The 23,870-nt window shown below is 33.9% G+C and overlaps 2 protein-coding genes across 4 annotated transcripts in view; both read left to right on the plus strand.

Moving 5' to 3' along the window:
• Positions 1 to 23,870, plus strand: part of RACGAP1 (Rac GTPase activating protein 1) — a 284,478-nt gene that overhangs the window by 28,874 nt on the left and 231,734 nt on the right. The gene's annotated exons all lie outside the window — the stretch shown is intronic.
• Positions 1 to 23,870, plus strand: part of LIMA1 (LIM domain and actin binding 1) — a 105,495-nt gene that overhangs the window by 21,477 nt on the left and 60,148 nt on the right. For 2 of the 3 annotated variants that reach the window (XM_074270407.1, XM_074270408.1), the window contains exon 2: positions 22,120 to 22,263. In XM_074270407.1, coding sequence (XP_074126508.1) covers positions 22,145 to 22,263 — 119 coding nt within the window. In that variant the 5' untranslated portion in view covers positions 22,120 to 22,144. Of the gene's footprint in view, positions 1 to 22,119; positions 22,268 to 23,870 lie in introns of all 3 variants that reach the window. The other variant, XM_074270409.1, reaches the window with a different exon arrangement.

The following is a 23,870-nucleotide window of genomic DNA, read 5'->3' on the forward strand; positions in this document are numbered from 1 at the left end:
ATTTATTCCAGCTGTTATTTCCCTAATATCCTTGGTGTCACTTTTTATACAAAGTGAGCTTTCTTTGGCATTGTAAACAAACCAGGCCTTCTTTGTGTTTTGGTCACTCTTTTGGCTTGTGACTGCCTGTGGGTTTTCAACACTGATGCTTTCAGAAATGTAGAGGCAGAAGTGAGAACTGACCTTGCAAAAATGTTAAGAAAAAGCTTACACTAAAACTAAAAGTTGTTCAAAGTTTCCAACTTGCTAAGACAAGTTGTTTGGTCCCACTTTGAGGTGAAAAATCTCTTCTAATTGATTGGTAACAAACCTTACTATGTAAACTGATGAAAAGTATCTTAACTTTATTGTTTTTTAAGAGCTAAAAGAAAATAAAATAAATGTGTCAAGTTTCCTATTCCAGTAATATTTGTAGATCTCTTAGAACCTGAGATAATTGGATATGCTACTTTCTCCTTTAACCTCCTCTTTCTTGAATTGGAGATTTTTGGAGATAATTGAAAATTAGTCATTCAAAAGGTGGGACATTAGTCAAAGTTGGGATTGGGGAAAGAAAAATAGACTAATAAACTGAATTGGTCATCAAACTATTCTGGAAAATAGTTTGGAGTTAAGCAAAGAAAGTACCTGAAAGTCTGGTCTTTCAGAATTCCCACTATTAGGCATATATCCCAAGGAGATCAATAACATTTTTTTTTAAAGCCAATGTAAGTCAAAATATTTATAGCATTGCTTTCTGTAAATAGCAAAGAATTGGAAACAAAGTCAGTATTGTGATACATGAATAAAAGACAGCTAGGGCAACTGGGTGACATAGTGGATAGAGTACTATGCTTAAGAGTCAAGATGATCAAGACGACTTAAATTTTTGAGTTCAAATCTGGCCTCACTAGCTGTGTGAACCTGGGCAATTCACTTAATCCCATTTGCCTCAGTTTCTCATCTGTAAAATGAACTAAAGAAGGAAATGGAAAGCCACTTTAGTATCTGTGACAGGAAAATCCCAAAAAATTCAACAACAGGTAGTCCTGGGCTCTAGAAAGATCTGAATTTAAATGAGGCCTTGGACTCTTCCTTGGTGTGTAACCTTGGGCAAGTCCTTTAAACTCTGTCAACCCTCAATTGTAAAATGGGGATAATAACAGAACCTAACTCAGGTTATTGTGAAGTTTGAATGAAATATTTGTAAAGTTAGCACAGTGCCTGATACAAAGAAAGTACTTAGTAAATCCCTTCCTTCTTTCCTTCCTTCCTTCATTTCTTTTAAGATTCTAACTTTTAAGGTCACTCACAATTTGGTTTGTGTAATAGGTATTTATTGCATGTTCAGGATAATGTGGTAATTTCTGTAAGACATACATACATATACATGACAACAGCTCTTGCTTCAAGCAGTATATACTGTAATAGAGTTTATAATCTTATTATAATTCCTTAGTATAAATATCCTCTTCCATTCTAGTGAGGGTAATTCCCTTAATTGTCCTTTATGGCCTTATTCCTCCCCTTTGCCTGTCCAATTTCTATCACTCCTTCAAAATCCTTGTTAAAACCCACTTGTTTCATGAAGCCTTTTCTGATTATTCCAGTTCATGTGCTTTTCACTTTACCTGATCTGCTATTATATTCTTCAATAATGCATATCTTTAGCATTTTGTTGGATTCTTTTACTTCTTTTCACTGGCATTCTCTTTGAAATGAGAGACCTTAGGATAAGATGTATATTTCACACTTTGCCTTTCAAACAACAAAGTCAAGCCAAGCCAAATCAACTAATGTTATAAATAAGAGACTACTATGTGCATGGCTTTATGCTAGGTTCTGAGTACACAAAGGAAATTTTTAAAAAACACAACAAAATAAAACAAACAGAAACCCAGCCCCTACCCTCAAAGCATCCAGAATGTAATTGGAAAGCCAAATGCAATTCAGATATATACAGGATATACTAAAGATTATATCATTAGGAAGATAACTAGAGTTACAGGGGATTGGGAAAGGTGTCTTACAGAAGGTAAGATTTTAGCTGAGACTTGCAGGAAATCAGAAGAATAGAATAAGAAGTGAGAATATTAGGCATAGAGGACAGCCAATGAAAATGCACTGACAGGGGAGATGGAGTATTGTATATCAGAACAACAAGGAGGCCAGTGTCATTGTATCAGGAAGTAGGAATAAGGAAATAGAACATGAGAAAACTGGAAAGGTAGGAAGAAGAGCCAGGCTACATGATATGCTTTAATACTGAATAGAGAATTTTGTTTTTGATCCTAGAGGTAAAAGGGCATTACTGAAGTTTTTTGAAGGGGAAGTGGTAATAGTTATGTAGTCAGATCTGCACTTTTAGAAAGATCACTATGGCAACTTAGTGGAAAATAGACTGGTATTGGTGTCAGGGAGCAAACTGGAAGATTATTGTGGTGGTCCAGGTGTGTATCTGCAGTGAGGTAGTGGCAGTTTCTTTTCTTTTTTTTTTTTTTTTTAATAACTTTTTATTGACAGAACATATGCATGGGTTAATTTTTTACAACACTTCTTGCACTCACTTCTGTTCCAACTTTTCCCTTCCCTCCCTCCACCACCACCTTCCCTAGATGGCAGGCAGTCTTATACATGTTAAATATATTATAGTTTATCAGAGATATAATATATGTGTGCAGAACCGTACAGTTCTCTTGTTGCACAAGAAGAATTGGATTCAGAAGGTAAAAATAACCTGGGAAGAAAAACAAAAATGCAAGTAGTCCACATTTATTTCCCAATGTTTCTTCTCTGGGTCTAGCTGATTCTGTCCATCATTGATCAGTTGGAACTGAATTAGATCTCTTTGTTGAAGATATCCACTTCCATCAGAATTTATCCTCATTCAGTATTGTTGAAGTGTATAATGATCTCCTGGTTCTGCTCATTTCACTCAGCATCAGTTCATGTAAGTCTTTCAAAGCCTCTCTGTATTCATCCTGCTGGTCATTTCTTATAGAACAATAATATTCCATAATATTCATATACCATAATTTACCCAACCATTCTCCAATTGATGGACATCCATTCATCTTCCAGCTTCTAGCCACTACAAAAAGGGCTGCCACAAACATTTTGGCACATGTAGGTTCCTTTGCCTTCTTTAGTATATTTTTGGGATATAAGCCCAGTAGTAACACTGCTGGATCAAGGAGTATGCATAGTTTGATAACTTTTGGGGCATAATTCCAGATTGCTCTTCAGAATGGTTGGATTCGTTCACAACTCCACCAACAATGCATCAGTGTCCCAGTTTTCCCGCATCCCCTCTAACATTCATCATTATTTTTTCCTGTTATCTCAGCCAATCTGACAGGTGTGTAGTGGTATCTCAGAGTTGTCTTAATTTGCATTTCTCTGATCAATAGTGATTTGGAACACCCTTTCATATGAGTAGAAATAGTTTCAATTTCTTCATCTGAGAATTGTCTGTTTATATCCTTTGACCATTTATCAATTGGAGAATGGCTTGATTTCTTATAAATTAAAGTCAATTCTCTACATATTGGAAATGAGGCCTTTATCAGAACCTGTGAAAATGTTTTCCCAGTTTATTGCTTCCCGTCTAATCTTGTTTGCATTAGTTTTGTTTGTATAAAGGCTTTTTAATTTGATATAATAGAGTTTTCTATTTTGTGATAAAAAATGATATCTAGTAGTTCTTTGGTCAAAATTCATTCCTTATATTCTTCAAATTTATTTATAATCTCGTTCTTTATGCCTAAATCATGGACCTTATTTTGATCTTATCTTGGTGTATGGTGTGAAGTATGAGTTCATGGTTAGTTTCTGCCATACTGATTTCCAGTTTTCCCAGAAGTTTTTGTTAAATAGTGAATTCTTATCTTAAAAGTTGGGGCCTTTGGGTTTGTCAAACACTAGATATAGTTATTGACTGTTTTGTCCTGTGAACCTAATCTATTCCACTGATCAATTAATCTATTTCTTAGCCAATACCAAATGGTTTTGGTGACCACTGCTTTATAATATAATTTTAGATCAGGTACAGCTAGGCTGCCTTCATTTGATTTTTTTTTCCATTAATTCCCTTGAAATTCTTGACCTTTTGTCAAATTTTTATGAATTTTGTTATTATTTTTTCTAGGTCATTAAAATAGTTTCTTGGCAGTCTGATTGGTATAGCACTAAATAAATAGATTAGTTAGTATTGTCATCTTTATTATAGTCCCTCAGACTATCTAAGAGCACTTAATATTTTTACACTTATTTAAATCTGACTTTATTTGTGTGGAAAGTATTTTATAATTTTGTTCATATAATTCCTGACTTTCCTTTGGTAGATAGATTCCCAAATATTTTATGCTATCAATAGTTATTTTGAAGGGAATTTCTCTTTGTATCTCTTGCTGTTGGATTTTGTTGGTGATGTATAAAAATGCTGAGATTTTATGTGGATTTATTTTGTATCCTGCAACTTTGCTAAAGTTGTGAATTATTTCTAATAGCTTTTTAATAGAATTTCTGAGGTTCTCTAAGTATCCCATCATATCCTCTGCAAAGAGTAATAATTTGGTTTCCTCATTACCTACTCTAATTCTTTTAATACAATATTGAATAATATTGGTGATAGTGGGCAACCTTGTTTCACTCCTAATCTTACTGGGAATGCTTACTGATGATTTTAAATATATGCTCCTGACTATTTTAAGTCCATTTATTCTTATACTCTCAAGTGTTTTTATTAGGAATAGATGTTGGTTTTTCTGCATCTATTGAGATGACCATATGGTTTTTGATAATTTAGTTATTGATATAGTTAATTATGCTAATAGTTTTCCTAATATTGAACCAGCCCTGCATTCCTAGTATAAATCCTACTTGGCCATAGTGTATTATCCTGGGGATGATTTTCTGTAATCTTTTTGCTAATATTTTATTTGAGATTTTTGCATCAATATTCATTAGGGAGATTGGTTTGTAATTTTCTTGCTGTTTTTAACTTACCTGGTTTAGGTATCAGTACCATGTTTGTGTCATAAAAGAAATTTGGTAGGACTCCTTCAATCACTATTTTTTCAAATAGTTTATATAGCATTGGAGTTAATTGTTTTTTAAATGTTTGGTAGAATTCACATGTAAATCCATCTTGTCCTGGAGATTTTTTCTTAGGGAGTTGATTAATTCTATTTATTTTTCTAAGATGGGACTGTTTAACCAATTTACTTCTTCCTCTGTTAATCTGGGCAAGCTATGTGTTTGAAGGTATTCTTCCATTTCATTTAAGTTATCGAATTTCTTGGCATAAAACTGGACAAAGTAACTCCCAATTATTGCTCCAATTTCTTCTTCATTAGTGCCAAGTTCTCCCTTTTCATTTTTAAGACTATTTGGTTTTCCTCTTTTTAAAATCAGATTTACTAAGGGATTATCTATTTTGTTGTTTTTTTCATAGAACCAACTCTTAGTTTTATTAATTAATTCAATAGTTTTTTTTTTACTTTCAATTTTATTAATCTCTCATTTTATTTTTAGAATTTCAAGTTTAGTGTTTGACTGGGGGGTTTTAATTTGTTCCTTTTCTAGCATTTTTAGTTGAAAGCCCAATTCATTGACCTTCTCTTTCTCTTTCTTTATGCAAGTAGGCCTTTAGAGATATAAAATTTCCCCTTATTACCACTTTGCCTGAATCCCACACATTTTGGTATGACATCTCATTATTTTCATTTTCTTGGGTGAAGTTATTAAGTTTATGATTTGTTGTTTCACCCAATCATTCTTTAGTATGAGATTATTTAATTTCCAATTTTGGGGGGTCTATTTTTCCCTGACTTTTTATTGAATGTAATTTTTATTGCATCATGATCTGAAAATCAGCATGCATTAACTATTTCTGCATTTCTGCATTTGAATTTGAAGAATTTTTATGTCCTAATATATGGTCAATTTTTGTATAGGTTCCATGAACTACTGAGAAGAAAGTGTACTCCTTTCTGTCTCCAATTAGTTTTCTCCAAAGATCTAGCATACCTAACTTTTCTAGTATTCTATTTACCTCTGTGACTTCTTTCTTATTTATTTTGTGGTTTGATTTATAATTCTGAGGGTGCAAGGTTGAGATCTCCCACTATTATAATTTTGATATCTATTTCTTCTTGCAGCTCTCTTAATTTCTCTTTTAAGAATTTAGATGCTCATTTGGAACTATGCCCAAAAAGTTATCAAACTGTGCATTACCCTTTGATCCAACATTGTTGCTATTGGGCTTATATCCCAAAGAAATACTAAAGAGGGGAAAGGGACCTGTAGGTGCCAAAATATTTGTGGCAGCTCTTTTCGTAGTGGCTAGAAACTAGAAGATGAATGGATGTCCATCAGTTGGAGAATGGTTGGGTAAATTGTGGTATATGAAGGTTATGGAATATTATTGCTCTGTAAGAAATGACCAGCAGGACGATTACAGAGAGGTTTGGAGAGACTTACATGAACTGATGCTGAGTGAAATGAACAGAACCAGAAGATCGCTGTACACTTCAACAACAATGCTGTATGAAGATGTATTCTGATGGAAGTGGATATCTTCAACATAAAGAAGATCCAACTCACTTCCAGTTGATCAATGATGGACAAAAACTACTACATCCAGAGAAGGAATACTGAGAAGTGAATGTAAATTGTTAGCACTACTGTCTATCTACCCAGGTTACTTATACCTTAGGAATCTAATACTTAACATGCAATAAGAAAATTGGATTTACACACATATATTGTATCTAGGTTATACTGTAACACATGTAAAATGTATGGAATTGCCTGTAATCTAAGGGAAAAAGTAGAGGGAGGGAGGGGAAAATTTGGAAAAATGAATACAAGGGATAATGGTATAAAAAATTACTTATGCATATATACTGTCAAAACTTTTTTATAATTATAAAATTAAAAAAAAGAATTTAGATGCTCCACCACTTGGTGCATATATATTTAATATTGATATTGCTTCATTATCTATGCAAGATATAGTTCCATTCCTTATCTTTTTTAATTAGATCAAATTTTGCTTTTGCTTGATTTGAGATCAGGATGGCTACCCTTGCTTTTTTGACTTCATCTGAAGCATTGTAGATTCTGTTTCACCATGTTACCTTTACTCTGTATGTATGGCCCTGCCTTGTGTGTTTCCTATAAACAACATATTGTAGGATTCTGGCTTTTAATCCATTCTGCTATCCCCTTCATCTTTATGGGAGAGTTTATCCCATTCACATTTATGGTTAAAATTACTAATTTTGTATTACTTGCCATCTTGTTAACTTGTGCTTATACTTTTTTCCTTCCCTCCCCTCTTACCGCTCTCCCCAGTATTAAACTTGTGAGCACCACTTGCTTCTCACAAGTCCTCCCTTTTTAGGATCCTTTCCTCCAGGTGATGGCAGTTTCAGAGAAGAAAAGGGTACATGTAAATAAAATCTACTGGGTTTAACAACAGATTGGACATGGGGATCAGGGTGAAAGTGAGCAGACAACACCTAGGGGTTATAAAAACTCAGTATCTGAGAGAATGGTAGAGTAATTCTCTGACAGAATTAGGGAATTTAGGGAGAGAGGGATATTTGTGGAGAAAGAGAATGAGTTTAATTTAGACATATTAAGTTTAAAATATCTATAAGGCATCCAGTTTGAGATGTCCAGGAGGCAATTGGAGATGTGAGACTGGAGGTCAGGAGACAGTTTAGGCCTGAATAAATAGATCTGAAAATTATTTGCAGAGATGATAAAGGAATATAGATAGTGCTTAGTAGATTGAGTAGAACTAGATATTTAAATTATATATATGTATATATGTTTTGTAATTGTGTATAAAATATTTTAAATCTTTTTTTAAAGATGAGTTTTAAATTCTCTCCCTCCTTTCCCTTTCCTTGAGAAGACAAGCAATTTGATATAGATTATACATGTGCAATGATGCATATTTCCATATTTGCCATGTTGCAAAAGAAAGCAGACTAAGTAAACTAAAGTTTAAAAAGTGTGCTTCGATCTGCATTCAGGTGATACAACTAGATTTTAGATTGTGAAGGCTATTAGTTTAAAAGTCTTCAGTGGAGTGAAAAATTCAACTCGACAAAAGCTTAATTATTTGCCTTCTTTCCATACTTCTCCAACATTGTTACTCTACGTGCATTAATTCCTTAGTGTTTATCATGTCCCCTCATGATCTTCTCATACCAAATAGAAATACTCACGTTCCAAATCCAAACCCAGTTTCAACTCCCTACTTCTTTATCTCATCCCTCAATCTTACTTCTAAATGATCCTGCTACAGATTTACTCATCCCTTCCATTGTGCTGTCTGGAATTCTTGCAAATTTGCTTTCATCTTAAATCTTTTCCTTTTTTATTCCCTCCATTTTTTGGCACTCATTGAGGCCTTGCTCTTTTCTGATGATACTTCATCAAGTATATACTGTCCTCTATTCTTGCCTCCTTATCCTGTAGCTGATCATACATCTTGCTAAACCCCAGCTTTGGCTTATTCCTAAATTATTATTTGTTGCCTTTATTTCTTTTCAAGTACTGCTGAATGGAGCTGGAAAAAGTCATAATACCTTGTTGAATTCACTACAAATTTATGTTACATAATTTCACCTGGACCATCCCTGCAACAATGCAATAATTGTATACTTTCCCAATGTAAATTTATATTTCCATTAATTACAGCTGCTGTTCCATGCTTTTTTCATTCTTCCTTAAAACTCTCTATTCATTGTACTCTCACTCCTCACTTTCCCAACTGAGGACCTCTCATGATATTTCACTGAAAAAAAAAAAAAATGAGGTCATTCTTCCTCCTTATCGCATTTTATTTAGTCATCTTTCCTTACTATTTCCTCCAAGCCTGTATCATGAAGAGGTGGTTCTTTTCCTTGACATAACAAACTTCTTTACATGCACAAATGATCCCATTCCATTCTTTTTTCTCCTAAAGATTGTTCTCTCCATCATCACCATTCTCTAATTGTCAATCTCTCCCTCTCTACTGACTACTTCTCTAGTGTATGCAAACAATGCCTGTGCCTTTCCCGTCCTTAAAAATCACATTTGATCCTACTATTTCTTCTACTATCATCTTATTCTCTCTGTCTTTTCAGCTAAACACCCTGAGAAAGACATTGCGTTTCCTTTCTCTTCTAATTGCTGAAATCTGTCTTCTGATCTCATCATTTTCTGAAACTGCCCTTTAATCTCACCAGTGATATAATTGGCAAATCCATTGACTTTTTCTGAAGTTTCATCTTCCCTGATGTTCCTGAAATTTTAAATATTGGATACTGTCTCCTCTAAAAATTTTTCATAATATTGCTCTCTCCTTTACTGATAACTGTCCAATTATTTCTTCTTCCTAGTCAGACTTCTAAATGGTGATCTCATTTGCTTCAATAGATTCAGTTATCTTCTCTATGCAGATAATTTCCTGTAATGTTCTCCTTCATTCAGTTTTCTTGGATTCTTTGGGAGTAGCCTTCGTTTCAGTTCAGTAATCACCACAAGTACAGCCAGAGATTAAGGTCCAAATCCTTTATTGTCTCCTTCAAAGTCTTGTCTCCTTCACTTGGGGCTCGGCTAGTTTTCTTAGAGGCCTACTTCTCTCCTTGGTTCCGAGATCTTGAGCTCCTGCCGCCAGTCCTTGTCTTCTCTACTTTCTGAATGCTTCTAGCTCTCTCTGAATCAACCTAACTGAAGCGTCTAGCTTATATGCTCTATACTGAGTATAAACCAATCATTATATCACTAGAAAACCATTATTTGTTGCAGGATTAAGTCAGTCATACTGAACCATGCTAAATTAGTAACCATTGTCTCTGTCAATATCACTGACTTAGTACCTTGTAAGAATCCTTTGCTTCAAGTTCAGAATTCTGGCCCGTAACAATTCCCAGGTTTATATATCCTGCCATAACTTGTCTCTTGAACTCTACTCTCATTTCCACTGCATTTTGTATGTCTCAAATTAATGTCCTCGAGGTATGTCAAACTTAATATGTCCAAAATAGAGTTTATTCTATTTCCCCTTGAATCCCTCCCTCATTTCCCAATTGCATTTTTGCTATCATAGGAATAACTATCCTCCCAGCACCCATCAAATTTCTTACATCTTATTTCCTAATATGTACTCTTTAGTCAAGTGACACTGACCTCCTGGCTGTGCCACCAACTTGGCATTTGAGTTTCAGACATTTTCTTTGACTGCCTCACTCCCTGGAATGTTCTTTCCTCTTTTAATTATTGACCTTCCTCACTTTTAAGTGCCAGCTAAAATTTCACTTTCTACCAGAAACATTTCCCAACACTTCTTTATTCAGTTGGTTTTCTGTTATTTCCTGTTTATCTTATATCTAGTTTACTTGGTATAGTTTTTTTTTTCTTTTTTTCTTTTTTTGGCATGTTGTATACTCCATTAGATAGTATGCTTATTGAGAGCAGGGACTGTCTTTTGCTTTTTTGTGTCTCCGGTATTTAGCACAGTGCCTGGAACATAAATAAATGCTTAATATATGTTGCTTATTTGATTCATTCATGATTACTCACACTCACCTCACATATCCAATCTGTAATCAAAACTTGTTTTTAACTTCATAGTGTCTCTCATACATGTCCCTCTGTCAATTCACTTAGCTACCACCCTAGTTTAGGCTTTTATTACCTCTTATCTCTCCCCACTACTGTCTGTCTTCCATTCATCTGCTAAAATGATTTTTTTAAGACTTCGATCTGGAGGTGGGCAGAACCAAAGAAAAGGCAGAAATTCATTGAGCTCTCCCTCAAACTGCTCCAAATTCCTTTAAATAATGACTCTAAACAAATTTTAGAGCATCAGAATATACAAAAAGAGGGAGTAGAATAATTTTCCAGCCAAAGACAACTTAGAACGTCAGCAAGAGAAGTCTGTGGCATCAGGATGGGAGTCCAGCACACAGTTCCAATGCAGATTGTACCAGTGCAGCCCTGGCCTAGCCCTAACCTGGACACCAGCAAAGCAGGAACTGGCCTAGGGACCTCTGAATCAGTGGCAGTACTGGTGGTTTCTAGATCTCTCTGCCCAGAAATATCAGAGGCACCCTGAAAGATAAGCTGGAGAAGTTTGTCAGTAAGGTGAGAGAGCCTTAGAAAACCAGCAAACCAGATATGACTTATCTGCAATAAAGCACATGGCTTATTTGCCATAAGAGGCAAGAAAAAGCTTTTATAGTGGAAGGAAAGAGGGAGAATCTTTCTCTCATCAGAATTGTCTCAAAGAGGAAATAACATACATGCTCAATATGGATATAAAAATCTATCTTACCCTGCAGGAAAGTAGGAGAGGAAGAAGGGATAAGAGAAGGGGTGGAGGGTGCTAAAAGAGAGGACATATTGAGAAGGGGGTAGTTAGTAGCAAAACACTTTTGAGGAGGTCTGGGTGAAAGGAGAGAGAATAAAATAAATGGGGGAAATACAATTAACAATAGTAATTGGGAAGAGAATTTTGAATTGTTTCTCTGATGAAGGCCTTATTTTCCAAATATATAAGCAACTTTGAGTCAAATTTATAAAAAATTATAATAGAGTCATTCTCTAATTGATAAATGATGGAAAGATATGATCTGTACCCCAAGGAGTATAAAATTATGCATATTCTTTGACCTAATACCACTATTAGACATGAATCACAAATTTAAAAAAAAAAAGGAAAAGGACCTATATGTACAAATATATTTATAGCATCTCTTTTTCAAGGCAAAAAATTGAAAATTGAGGTAATGCCCATCAACTAGGGAGTGGCTGAATAAATTGTGGTATGTGTTTGTGATGGGATATTATTGTTCTGTGGGATATGAGCAGGATGCTCTCAGAAAAACATGGAAAGTCCTCCATGAACTTAAGCAAAGTGAAATGAACTGTATACAAAGTAATGGCAATATTGTGAGGAATGATCAGCTTGAATGACTTTTTTATTATTAGCAGGACAATGATCCATGTCTGCTCTGAAGGACTTAAAATGAAAAATGCTATCCATATGGAAATGTTTTGCATAATTTAACATGTGCCTTTTTTTTTTTTTTTTTTTTTTTTTTTGAAGCAATTGGGTTTAAATGATTTGCCCAAGGTCACACAGCTAGGAAGTGCTAAGTATCTGAGGCCACATTTGAACTCAGATCCTCCTGACTTCAGGGCTAGTGCTCTATCTACTGTGCCACCTAGCTGCCCCTACATGTGCTTTTTAAAATTGGGGATGGGAGTGGGGAGAAAGAGAATCTGGAGGTCTTAAATGTAAAAAATGTTTTAAATGTAACTAGGGAAAAATTTTAAAAATTATTTTTTAAAAAAAGACATAAATCTGATCATGTTTCTCCAGTAGCTTCCTGTTCGCCTCCAGGATCAAATGTAAAATAAATTATTTTGTATTTAAAGTCCTTTACAACATATCTCCCTTGTACTTTTCCAGCCTTACACTTCATTCTCCACCATCTATTCTATAATTTCCCTACACTGAAGTATTTGTTTTTGTTTTTTTCCCCTATATGATACTCCATCATCCATGTCAGTACCTTTTCACTCTCCAGCTCCCATGCCGGAATGCTTTCCCTCCTTGTCTCAGCTTCTTGGCTCTTTTTTAATGACTCAAATCACATCCTATCTATAGAAGTATTTTACATATCTATTTCTCTCTTCTCCCTTTCCCCACCTCCCCCACCTTTCTCTCCCCTCACAGATGCCTTCCCTCAGGGATTACTTTCCAACTATGCTGTATGTATCTTTTGTACACATTCATGTTGTCTCACACCATTAGAATGTGTATTAGTTCTTGTCTTTCTTCATCTTGCCAGCACTTAGCACAGTTTGTTGCACATAATAAATATTTGTTGATTGTGAAAATAAGTGTTTGCTGATTGTGAGCATTTTTTAAGTGCCTTCTATATGCTAGATACTTGGAATATAGAAAAGAAAAATGAATCGGCCCCTAACTTTAAAACTTGTATATGCCAGGTAGGTGGGACAAATTGTCCAAAATCATGGAGGTCAGGTAAGAGACTCTTATGTGCTGAAAATAGCAAATGGGGTAGTTTGGCTTGAAAGTGGAATGAATGAGTTATAGTTGGGTTTTGAAAGGCTTTAAATACCAAACTAAAACATTTTAAATTTATTTGTAGAGCAGGATTTTTTCATCTGGTATCAGTCTATGGGCCCTTTAAGTTTCTATGGATACATTTTGGGGGGAAGAGTGAACTTTGCAGGGAAAACATTACATATTCATTTCAATAAAATTGATTTCCCTCATAATTTTGTTTTATGATTTCTCTCATTTATGATTTTCAAAAACTTTTTTCTGAAAATCAGTCATGAGGCTTCACTAGTTTACCAGAGGTATCCACAATACAGGAAAGGTTAAGAAATTTTGTTTTAGAGACAATAGGGAACTAGTAAAATTTCTTGAGCCGGAGTGTGACATGATCATGATTAAATACTTTAACTCTTATAGTAATTCTTTGAGTGATGTAGAACAAGTGTTTTTATCCACAGAACAGCTGACATTTTCAATTTTGATGCAATTGAAAGATGGGAACAGGGCCACAAAGAGAAGGAATAGGACCCAGGACTAAACTGGGTCTAGCCTAAACAATTTTGGAAGCAATAAAAATTTGTAGCCCAAATTGTCCCTGAGATCCTGGAATAACACAACACTCAGTACTCCCAAATGAGTAGTATCAGTACCAATCTCAAACCCTCCCTCCAGAAGTCTATAGAGTCTGACCCTTACATTAAATGCAAAGTTAGAAAATAGACTATAAGAATGAGCAAACTTAAAAAGAACTTCACCATAAAAGACTGCTATGGTATAGTAACACAAATCCAGAAGAAAAGAATTCCTCAAAAAACCATCTACAAGCAAGGCCTCAAATGAAAAAATAACTTGGAAAAAACTAGACTCAACTATAATTCTTTGAAGAGATGAAGCAAGAGTTAAAAAGTTTAAAAATGTTTTAATAATAGAAATGATAATAGTCTTAGAGAAAAAATGACTAAAAAAGAACTATGGAAAAAAGAATTGGAAAGGAAATTAGCAGCTTGGCATAAGAAGTGCAAAATATTTCCCATGACTCCCTGACATTTATAATGGATGATATAGAAGCCAATGACTCCATGAGATGACAGAAAATATTAAAACAAAATCAAGAACTGAAAAATAAAAGAAAAAGAAAAAAATTTTAAAAATGTATAGCAGAAACAATTGCCCTAGAAAACAAGATTAAAAAGAAGAAATAAAAAGAAAAATATTTAATTGGATTGTCTGAAAGTCATGACTTCCTCCTTCCCAAGAGCCTAGATATCATATTTCAAGAAATCTTTAAAGAAAACTATCTCTTAAAATTAGAGAAACAGTGGAAATCCTTGGCTACCTCCTGAAAAAATCCAAATGAAAATTCCCAGGAATATTCTAGCTGAAGTCCAGAGGTTCTATGTCAAAGAAAAAAACACAAGCACAGTGAGAAAGAATTCAAGTACAAAAAAGCCAGAGTGAGAATCATACATAATGTGATAATTAAGCACTGTACTGAGCTCTTCATCACTTAACCTCTATTTGTAATAGTTACAGATGAGTTTTCTCATCTGTAAAATGAGTGGCATCTTACCTGTTCAGGATTGTTGTGAAGATAAAATGAATAATATTTGTAAAATCACCCAGCATAATGCCTGACACATAGTAGGCTTTATATAAATGCCTATTCCATTTCCTTGATCCCCTTTTATCACTGGGAAGGAGTAGAGAACTTCTAATACAGTGTTCCAAAAGACAAAATATAGAGACATATAGCCAAAAATAACTTACACAGCAAAACTTGAGTATAATCTTAAAGGGGAAAAATACATCTTTAATTTTTTTAATTTTTATTTTTTTATTATAGCTTTTTATATACAAAACATAAGCATGGGCAATTTTTCAACTTTATCCCTTGAAAAACTTCTCTTTCAACTTTTCCCCTCCTTTCCTCTACCCCTTCTCCTAGATGGCAGGAAGTCCCATACATGTTAAATATGTTAAAATATATGTTAAATTCAATATATGTATACATATTTATACAGTTATCTTGCTGCACAAGAAAAATCAGATTTAGAAAAGTAAAAATAACCTGAGAAGAACTTAAAACAAAAATGCAAGCAAACAATAACAGAGTATAAAAGCTAGGTTGTCGTCCATACTCATTTCCCAGTGTTCTTTCTCTGGGTATAGCTGGTTCTGTTCATTACTGATCAATTGGAATTGATTTGGATCCTCTCATTGCTGAAGAGAGCCACGTCCATCAAAATTGATAGTATTTGTAACACATGTAAAATGTATGGGACTGCCTGTCATCTAGGGGAGGGAGTAGAGGGAGGGAGGGGAAAATTTGGAAAAATGAATACAAGGGATAATGTTATAAAAAATTATTCATGCATATATACTGTCAAAAAATTTTATGATTATAAAATTTAAAAAATAAATTAAAAATAAAAATTAAAAAAAATTGATAGTATTACTGTTGAAGTGTACAATGATCTCCTGGTTCTGCTCATTCCACTTAACATCAGTGCGTGTATGTCTCTCCAAGCCTCTCTGTATTCATCTTGCTGGTCATTTCTTATAGAACAGTAATATTCCATAAAATTCATATACCACAATTTATTCAGCCATTTTCCAATTGGTGGGCATCCCTTCAATTTGCAGTTTCTAGCCACTACAAAAAGGGCTGCCACAAACATTTTTGCACAGATGGGTCCCTTTCCCTTCTTCCATATCTCTTTGGGATATAAGCCCAGTAGTAACACTGCCAGCAGTGTTATATCAAAAAGTATGCACAGTTTGATAACTTTTTGAGTTCCAAATTGCTCTCCAGAATGGTTGGATCCGTTCACAACTCTACCAACAAAAATGCATTTTTAATTAAAAAAAAAGTTACTAGCATTCCTGTTTTCAAAATAGAAAAGCCAGAATGTGAATACAAACTTTGATGTACAAACACCAGTGTTAAGAGAAACAAAAATAAACATGAAAAAATAGTGATAAAGGACTAAACAAAACTAAAATTGCCTGTATTCCAATATGAGGAAATATGTAATTTACATATATATGTGTGTGTGTGTGTATATAAATATATATAAATATATATATGCATGTGTGTGTGTGTGTGTGTATCCTTAGGCCCTGATCATCTTGGCTGAAAATAGTCTAATTGTGGTTAGAGTAGACTTGACTTTGATAGCATAGTGGAAAGGAAGAGGAAGAGAAATCTAGGGATTAGAGGAAAAGGGAAGGAAGTTTAAGGAAAATGATCTTTCGTGATTAGTGTGCAAGTAGAAGTTTGTACTACAAGGAGGAAGGTGAGAAGAGTGGCCAACATTTGAACTTCACTTTAATCTGAATTAGACCTTTTCTTTGAAGAAAAATACACACTGAGGAGTGGATACAGAAATACATTTCATGCAATAGGGAAATAAGAGGAGAAGGGAAGAATTGGAGGAAAGGTAGTTTAAAGATGTATGGGGAGGAACAATCCTAAGTAAAACAAAACATTAAGGATGTACAAAACTAATTTTAGCTCTTTTTGAGATTGAAAAGAATTGGAATGTGAGGGTATACCCATCATTTGACAGAATGGCTGAACAAGTTATGATATAGAAATGCTAGGAATACTATTATGATCTAAAAAATAATGAAGGGTATGGTTTCAGAGAAGCCTAGAATTTATGCATGATGAAGTGAATAAAACCAGGAGTAAAATTTTTATAATCCCAATAATGTGGTAAAGAAAAACAACTTCAAAAAGATTTACAACCTGATCATTGTGATGACCAACAATGATTATAGAGGACCTATAATGAATATTTTTTTGTCCCCTCCTTACCTTAGTGGGAGAATGGAAGGAAAATAATTTATAAATCTTAAAACTCTGTGCTGTAAATGTGCAGATTTTTTTCCAGAAAGTACTTAATATTGTATTTATCTATCTTTTGATATCCAAATATCACACAATATCACACCACATCCTAGGTGTACAGCATTTTATTTTATTTATTTTTTATTATAGCTTTTTATTTACAAGATATATGGATGGGTAATTTTACAGCATTGACAATTGCCAAACCTTTTGTTCCAATTTTTCCCCTCCTTCTCCCTCCCCCCTTCCCTAGATGTCAGGTTGGCCAATACATGATACATATGTTAAAGTATAAATTAAATACTATATATATATATATATATATATATATATATATATATATATATATATACATGTCCAAACAGTTATTTTGCTGTACAAAAAGAATTGGCCTTTAAAATAGTGTGCAATTAGACGGTGAAGGAAATCAAAAATGCAGGCAGACAAAAATATGGGGATTGGAAAATTCTATGTAGTAGTTCTTAGTCATCTCCCAGAGTTTTTTCACTGGGTGTAACTGGTTCAATTCATTATTGCTCTATTGGAACTGATTTGTTTCATCTCATTGTTGAAGATAGCCACGTCCATCAGAATTGATCATCATACAGTATCATTGTTGATGTATATAATGATCTCCTGGTCCTGCTCATTTCACTCAGCATCAGTTCATGGAAGTCTCTCCAGGCTTTTCTGAAATCCTCCTGTTGGTCATTTCTTACAGAACAATCATATTCCATAACATTCATATACCATAATTTATTCAGCCATTCTCCAATTAATGGGCATCCACTCAGTTTCCAGTTCCTAGCCACTACAAAAAGGACTGCCACAAACATTCTTGTACATACAGGTCCCTTTCCCTTCTTTAAGATCTCTTTGGGATATAAGCCCAGTAGTAACATTGCTGGATCAAAGGGTACGCACAGTGTGATAACTTTTTGAGCATAGTTCCAAATTGCTCTCCAGAATGGTTGGATGTATTCACAATTCCACCAACAATGTATCAGTGTCCTTGTTTTCCCACATCCCTTCCAACATTGCACATTATTTTTCCCTATCATTCTAGCCAATCTGACAGTGTGTAGTTGTATCTCAGAGTTGTATTAATTTACATTTCTCTGATTAATAATGACTTGAAACATCTTTTCATATGGCTAGAAATAGTTTCAATTTCTTCATCTGAGAATTGTCTGTTTATATCCTTTGACCATTTATCAATTGGAAAATGGCTTGATTTCTTATAAATTATATATATATTTTGGAAAGGAGGCCTTTATCAGAACCTATGACTGTAAAAAGGTTTCCCAGTTTATTGTTTCCCTTCTAATCTTATCTGCATTAGTTTTGTTTGTACAAAAACTTTTCAAATTGATAATAATCAAAATTTTGTATTTTGTGATCAATAATGATCTGTAGTTCTTCTTTGGTCATAAATTACTTCCTCTTCCACAGGTCTGAGAGGTAAATTATCCTATATTCTTCCAATTTATTTATAATCTCATTCTTTATGCCTAGATCATGAACCCATTTTGACCTTATCTTGGTAGGTGTACAGCATTTTAGAGAAAAAAAATTGAAAAACTAGAGGAAAGATCCAATAAGGCATCATAAAGTACTTCACAAATGCTTATTGATTGGTTGACTACCTCATGTGAAATTAGGGTTGGTTGAAGAAATTAGGGCTGTTTAACCTGAAGAAGCAAAGATTTTGACATGAGAGCTCTCTTCACATCTTTGAATAGTTGTCTCATGGAAGAAGAAATAGATTTGTTTGTGCTTGACCTAAGCCAGAATTAAAAGCAATAATTGTGGAATTTACTTATTAAATACAGGTTTACTATAGGGGAAAACATAATAATTTTATTCCAAAAGAGGGCTATCAAGAAAAAGTTGGATGAGTATTTTTTTTTTTTTATATCCTATAAGAAGGCTATAGATTAGTTTGGATTTTATAGAATCTGAAGTCCCTTTCAACTCTTGAGATTATAGCATAGTATTATATCAATCTAAATGTGAGCTGCTATTGATGTGACCTAAAGTTACATGAGAGACAATGTGCCATAATGTATATAGAGCTAGTCTTAAAAGTTGGGAAGACCTTCTGGTCCACTTCTGATCCGTACGGATTCCTTGATAACTTAATTTTGCTATATACCAGGCAACTGTAAGACTATATGTGGCGTAACACATACTAATTTGCATTGGTAATGGGAGTCCCTTCGCTGGCAATTCCATGTGCCAATGAAATCACAGGTCCAACCAAGAAAACATTAAGTTAATTCTTTTTGACTACATCATGCTGTTTATTGAAATACTAATAAAACTCCTATGTGTTATTTCCCCTCCCCCATATGAACTGTATCCCGGCCACAACTGTCTTTTTCATAAATCTTGTTTCTATACAGTACATTTTTTAACCTAAAAGTGGTATTTGAACTTTAATAGACATAATGAGGTTCATTTCAGTTTATAGCTCATGACTATTGAGATATTTTGGTAACCTAGTTATGCCATTCAATGAAAATAACTCATTCACATAGCACAAAAAAGTTTATAAAAGTCTTTCCTCACATCAACTCTGTCAAGTATGTAGTACAAGTATAATTATCTTCTTTTTTACAGATAAGGAAATCTCACTTCAGTTTAAATTATCTGGTCAGGATCACATAACTATTGTCAAAGCCAGGCTTCAAGACCAAGATTTTCCTAACTACAAGCTCAGTGTTCTTACCATTGACCCATGTTCTTAATGAAAATTCACTATCTTTCCCCTCTTCTTATAATGTGAACATTTGGTAAACATGTTATTACATTATCAAAGTTTTTCATAAGTTCATCCAGATGTTCAATTAGTTCTGAACCTAATATTGTCATTTAGTCCATTTCTGTTCATCTTATCAATGAACTTAGTCATCAAAGACTTAGTCCCTTAAAAGGTTGCATGTGGCATTGAATAGTGTTGGAGTTGGAATCAGGGAGATCTGAATTTACAGGCTCCTCTCTGATACATTATGTGATCATGAACAAGTCACTTAACCATTCTAGGCTTCAGTTTTGTCATCTATAAAGTGGAGATAGTAAATACTAATGCCTATACAATAATACCCCACAGTTTTTGTGAACTTCACATGAGATAATGTGAAAGAAACCTTAAAATAGTATAGGATTTAGGAGCTTTTTTTGAAATTCATATACGTGTGTCCACTATATTCCTTTCCTGACCCCCTCCCCATAGGAAAAACTCTTAACATGAATTATGCTTAATCCCTCTTGACTTTTAGTGATCACTTTCTTAATGTTTGAAAACGATTTTCTGATAAAGTTCTTTTATGAATTACTAAATGGAGAAAGTCAAGCTTATTAACTTATGTTTTGATTTAATTCCTTACTGACTTTCACCTTTTTGTAGCATAGTGGATTAGAGAGCAAAATCCAACAGGAACAAAAGATCAAGAATCTCAAGGGAAGTTATATGAAAGGAAGTGAGAAGAGGCCTCACAATATCATCTCTCTAAATATATTAGTGATGAAGGGGCAGCTAGGTGGTGCAGTGGATAGAGCACCAGCCTTGAATTCAGGAGGACCTGAGTTAAAATATGACCTCAGACACTTAACACTTTCTAGCTGTGTGACCCTGGGCAAGTCATTTAACCCCAGCCTAAAAAAAGCAAAAAACAAAACAAACAAACAAACAAACAAAAAAATATATGTATATATATATATATATATATATATATATATATATATATATATATATATATATATATATATATATATATATATATATATATATACATATATATATATATATATTAGTGATGAGAAATCATCAAAACTATTTGGTACTTGTTTTTAAAAAGTAGAAAAGTTGATAAAAAAAATTGACTAAAAAAAGAAAATGAAAATCAATGGAGGGGCTTTGGGAAAACAGGAATTCTAATACATTGTTGGTAGAGTCGTAAATTGGCTTATTACCCATTCTACAATTTAACTTCTACTTTCTCATCCATAAAATGAGAAGCTGAACTATACTAAAATCCAGCTTTACAATTGTGAGCAATTCATGAATACATAGAACCAATATGATGGTATCAAATTGTCTCAATCTTTATTAATATGTATAACATCTAAACATCTAAAGTATAAATTTTAGAAAAGTATTCTATCCTGCTGAGCATCCTAAACTACTTAAATTTACATCTTTATCTTTGCTTCCTTGTGACTTTATTCTTATGTCATTTTATTGTGACAAGTTAGAATTCCAACTTTTATTTCATTATTTGGAAGATTTTTAATGATTTACCAGTACAAAAATTAAACTGATTTTTAAAAGAAAGTAATTAGTAATGAACCTGTTGTTATAAGCTATTCTGTCCTGTGGTTTTTGTTTTTGTTTGTTTGGTTTTTTTTTTTTTTTGCTTTCAGTTATCATGAACACATTTCATTCATGGAGGAATGGTAGAAGGGTTTCTAGAAAATAGTGGAACATGATAGCTATTATAGAACTTTTATCAGCTAAATGTAAGATAAATTGTTTTTCTTTATTTTTTAAACAATTGAAGGAGAAAAAAAATTGCTATACCCAAAGCTAATCTTAACTAACACATGTAGAACTGGTGTATCTATATAAGGAATTCCTGGAGGTCTTAGTGGTGAAGAGGCAGACAAAAAGGAACTTGAAGGTAGGTTTAGCATGTTTTGTGCTACTGTACCTATCTTGAAGACAATTTTTTTAAGATACTGATTATGAAAACAACCTTTTCACATTGAATAAAGGAAAAATGGCACAGTCAGTGTTTGCATGAAGGTCCAATCCTAGAATCACAGAGGTATTGAAGTTTTGAACCAGAAGTAAGCATCTAATTCAGTCTCCTTATTTTGCAGATACAGAGGTAGACTAGAAAGAGGTAAAGTGATGTATCCAATATCACTTAGCCAGTTAGCAAAAGTGCCAAGGTGATTTCTAATACTACTACTTGCTCACATTTAGATAGTGCTTTAGGGATCCTAAAGATTTATACATACATACATACATACATACATACATACATACATACATATATATGTGTGTGTGTATGTATAGTTTCCTAACCTTTGTCCAGTATTCTTTAGAATATATTGTCCTGCTTCTTTCAAGTCAGTCTATGGTGGTATTGCTATAGTGACTATCTAATGTTTCTTATTCCAGGGGAACTTAAGGATCTTGAAACAAGATGGACCCAGCTCCATTTAGCAGGCGACAATGGACTTCACAGTCTTTGAGGATCACTGCCAAAGAACTTTCTCTTGTCAATAAGAACAAGTCATCTGCTATTGTAGAAATATTCTCCAAGTAAGTATTGATAATCATCCATTAACTTTTTTAGAACAAATATTACCATGTTTGAGAATAAGAAACCAAGAAGTATATTTTATAAAATGCTAAGGTTAAAGATGCTAACCTAGGAATTTGTTAATAATCATTTACTAAGTAGTTTCTCAATTTAGATCTACAAAAAAACAGAATTTCTGGTTTCCCTCAAGAGTCAGCTTAAGAGCTACTGTCTACCAGAAATTCTCAAAGGAAAAGGTAAGAAGGGAGTGCATTCTAGACATGAGGGACATCCAGTGCAGAGGCATAAGAAGTGAAAGGTATACCATTGTGTGTGTGAGAAAGAGTAACTAGATCACAGGCTATGGAGAGCGGAAAATGTATAAAAGATTGGAAAAATAGGAAAGAATCATCTAGTGAAGAGCTTTAAGTGCTTAATAGAGGAGTAGTTTGTTGAACTGAAGATGAGAGGGAGATGTGGAGTATAAAATAATCAGATCTACACTTTAGGAAAATTATAGGGCAGCTCCCTTTATATGGATGGATTATGGGAGAGGCTTGATGCAGAGACTACATTGAAAGGTATTGCAATAGTTTAGGGGAGAGGTGATAAAGGCTTAAAGTAGGGTTGTGACTGTATAAGTAGAATGGAAGAAATTATATGAGAGATACTGTAAAGACATAATAAACAAGACTGACCATACTAGATAAGTAAGAGTGAGGAATTAGGAATTGTAATGTTCTTGGTTGGTTTTCTGGAGGTCATGGAAGTAGCCTTCTTTTCAGTTGAATAATCATCATGAAAATAGCCACATATTCAAGTCCAAATTCCTTGCCTGGGGCTGGGCAACTTTCTGGAAAACCTTTCAAATGGGCCTTGGTCTCAGTGGGGGAAGTGCAGGAGGCCAGGCCAGCCACTAGGAGCCTGACCAAAAATGGAATGAATCTCTTTCCTTGTCTCTTGAGAACTTGAGCTCCCACCTCCAGTCCTCTGTCTTCTCTGGCTCTGAATGAATCTGGCTCTGACCCTTGCTTATATGCTCTACACTGAGTATAAACCAATCATTATATCACTAGGAAACCATTATTTGTTGTAAGATTAAATCTGTGATACTGAGCTTAGAGAACTATTAAGCACCATGCTAAACTAGATAACCATTGTCTTTATCAATTCCACTGACTTAACATCTTGTAAAAAACCTTGTTTCTGGCCCATAACAGAGAATGACACTGAGTTTGAGAACCTGGGGGACTAGGATGGTGGTATCTTAGATAGTAGTAGAGAAATTCAGAAGAGGGGTGATTTTGGGAGGAATGAGTTTTGGTTTTGGTCTGCTGATTTTGAGATGCCTCTGGTAAATATGTTTTGAAGAATATAATTGACAGTGATGTTGTATTAGGGCTATATGAATAGATATGAGAGTCATTTGCAGATGAAAAGATATCTCACTTTTTTAGGGACCATCCTATTCATGAAGTTTAGAGAGGCCTTAGAGATAATATTGTCTAAATATCTATTTAAAGGATACGTCAAGATGGTTCAGTTAATTCTCTTTCTTCCCAATGAGAAGACAAGGAAAACAAAAGCTATTACAAATATATCTAATCATACAAAACAAATTTTCACA

This window comes from Sminthopsis crassicaudata, chromosome 5 (assembly GCF_048593235.1).
Source record: "Sminthopsis crassicaudata isolate SCR6 chromosome 5, ASM4859323v1, whole genome shotgun sequence".
Lineage (NCBI taxonomy): Eukaryota > Metazoa > Chordata > Mammalia > Dasyuromorphia > Dasyuridae > Sminthopsis > Sminthopsis crassicaudata.